The following is a 2149-nucleotide window of genomic DNA, read 5'->3' as shown; positions in this document are numbered from 1 at the left end:
TGACCAAGTTATAGAACATTCCCCAAAATGTTTAAATTTAGTGGCACTTAAAAAAGGGAACAAAAGATAACCTTTAGAATTAGAATTTGACTTATTTCCATGGCTTAAATAGTTTATTTTAAGTATTTTAAGTCTGAAAATGTCATGACATCCACTTACAAAGTGTAGAGCTGCACAAAATATAAAGAATTTATCGTCTTCTCAAAAACAGCCTGTGCAATATGTATATCACTAAAAACTGTCTAAACTGCAATAAATGGTTGGCTCAAAAGTTTCTATTTCTGCATTTTGTCACTCAGAGAGAAGCTTTAAGTATTACACCAATCAAATGGAGCCCTTCACGTGTTTGCTCAATTTGATGGATCTCTTCATATTTTTTAGAAATTCCTGCTGGAATGGAAATTATTAGTTTTTTGTTTTTGTTTTGTTTTGTTTTTTTGCTCTGAACCCAGAGCAAAAAACGTCAACATTACATTCGTGTGTGTTTATTTATCGCAAGTCATATCGTCATCGCAGTATTAAGCACTGTTATCGTACATCGCAGGTTTTCCTGATTTTGTGCAGCCCTAGTCTATAGAGATCATGTTGGTTCTACTCAACTGAAACATACATTACTATGTACTGTATGGCGAGCACAAATGTCCCACCTTAACCAAATCCCGTATGTCAACTGGAAAGATGAGGACTCCAACATTGAGGTCAGAAAATATGCTAACATCCCCAGTGTTGAAGCAGTACTTATTCAGAGTCAGTTTAGGTGGACCGTCACGCCAATCGAATGGATGGGCCTGCCAAAAGCTGTCTTGTATGAAGAGCTCCAGCATGACAAGAGAGGAGTATATTGTCCAAAGCTTAGATATCAAGACTTTGTCAAGTATCATTTGTCAGCATGCAACATTCCTTTTCCCACCAGGGAAATGGGGCAAGTGACCAAAAGATCTAGCAGCACCACACCAAAGATGCAACGCCGACTGAAGGAAGAGTCAAGAAAAAGAAGCCAGCAAAGCAACCAACCCAACCTCATATGGTCAATGCAGGCTCCTGTCCACACTGTGCCAGGGCCTGTCATTGGACCCGTCTTTTTCAGTCCTGAGTCATAGTTCAGTCCTAACGTACCTTTGTAGTCCTAACATAATAGTTTACCTTTTTTTTTTTTAAAAAGTGACGTCAGAAATTGTTACAATTTTTCTAACATTTATTTTCTTATTTTTAATAAACAATGTAACGATGTAATAATTTAGCTTAACATCTTATATTGAGTAAATAGTGTAAAGAGCTGGTACCACATAGTGCAATAGCTCATCTCCTACATTAGCTAGGCTAATATGCGATACAGCACCAACTATTTAAACTATTTACTCAGTTATGTGGCATTTGAGCTTTTAAAATATAYTGGTTTTAAACAAAATCATTTTGCAGTCTGTTAAAATTGAACAAAAAGCAAAATAACATTCAAGTGTGTAGAAGTATATTAGGATTACAAACATTATACAATTTTGAGTAGTTTAATAGCTAAGTAGAGCTAGCCAGATAGCAAAGTGAAGCCACCTTTTAATGTTTATTGTTAATTTAGATAGTCAGCTTACCCATTTTCAGCTGTAATTTATTTTCTTTTAATCAAATGTTATATTTTTAGAATACAATTACCTGTAACTTGTTAGTTTAGTGATCATGTTCAGCTGCAAATGAGTGTTATCATCTTAACTAAAACCTGTTTTATTAATATTAAGGGTCCTTCTATTGTAAACTGTTAATTTGACTATTATGAGATAATGTTTCATTTCAATTAGACTCCACCCAGAGAAAGTCTTAGAGGTCAACATGAAGCATCTTCACAACAGGTTAAATTTGCATTACGAACTCTATCAATCCTACTTTTAGCTTACTTCAAACTATATATGAGGAAGAAAAAAGTGACGTTTCCCATAATGKCAGCAGACAAACAAGCAGGAATTCAAACTTACTCAGCACCAGCCGGTTCCTCTCCACTCATCAACTCTGCAGACACTCCCAGACACGCTGAAGTATTTTGGTTGGGAAGACAATGTGATGATGTGGACTCTCCTTTGATGGCAGCTAAAAACATGCCTGTTGTAAATTCCCCTGGAAGTGTTGCATTGTGGTGGTGGTGGTGGTGGTGGTGTGTGTG

At 36.1% G+C, this 2149-nt stretch overlaps 1 protein-coding gene across 2 annotated transcripts in view; it reads right to left on the bottom strand.

The window, feature by feature from the left end:
* LOC106522871 (nck-associated protein 5) overlaps positions 1-2122 on the bottom strand; it is a gene marked incomplete in the record, with an annotated part of 243923 nt that extends 241801 nt beyond the window's left edge. The window contains 1 exon segment of one of the 2 annotated variants that reach the window (XM_014016096.1): positions 1965-2122. In XM_014016096.1, coding sequence (XP_013871550.1) covers positions 1965-2086 — 122 coding nt within the window. 2 annotated transcript variants of the gene reach the window in all.
* Between the last annotated feature and the right edge of the window lie 27 nt (positions 2123-2149).

Source organism: Austrofundulus limnaeus, unplaced genomic scaffold (genome assembly GCF_001266775.1).
Source record: "Austrofundulus limnaeus strain Quisiro unplaced genomic scaffold, Austrofundulus_limnaeus-1.0 Scaffold138, whole genome shotgun sequence".
Taxonomy (NCBI): Eukaryota; Metazoa; Chordata; class Actinopteri; order Cyprinodontiformes; family Rivulidae; genus Austrofundulus; species Austrofundulus limnaeus.
This window is presented reverse-complemented; position numbering and strand designations above follow the sequence as displayed.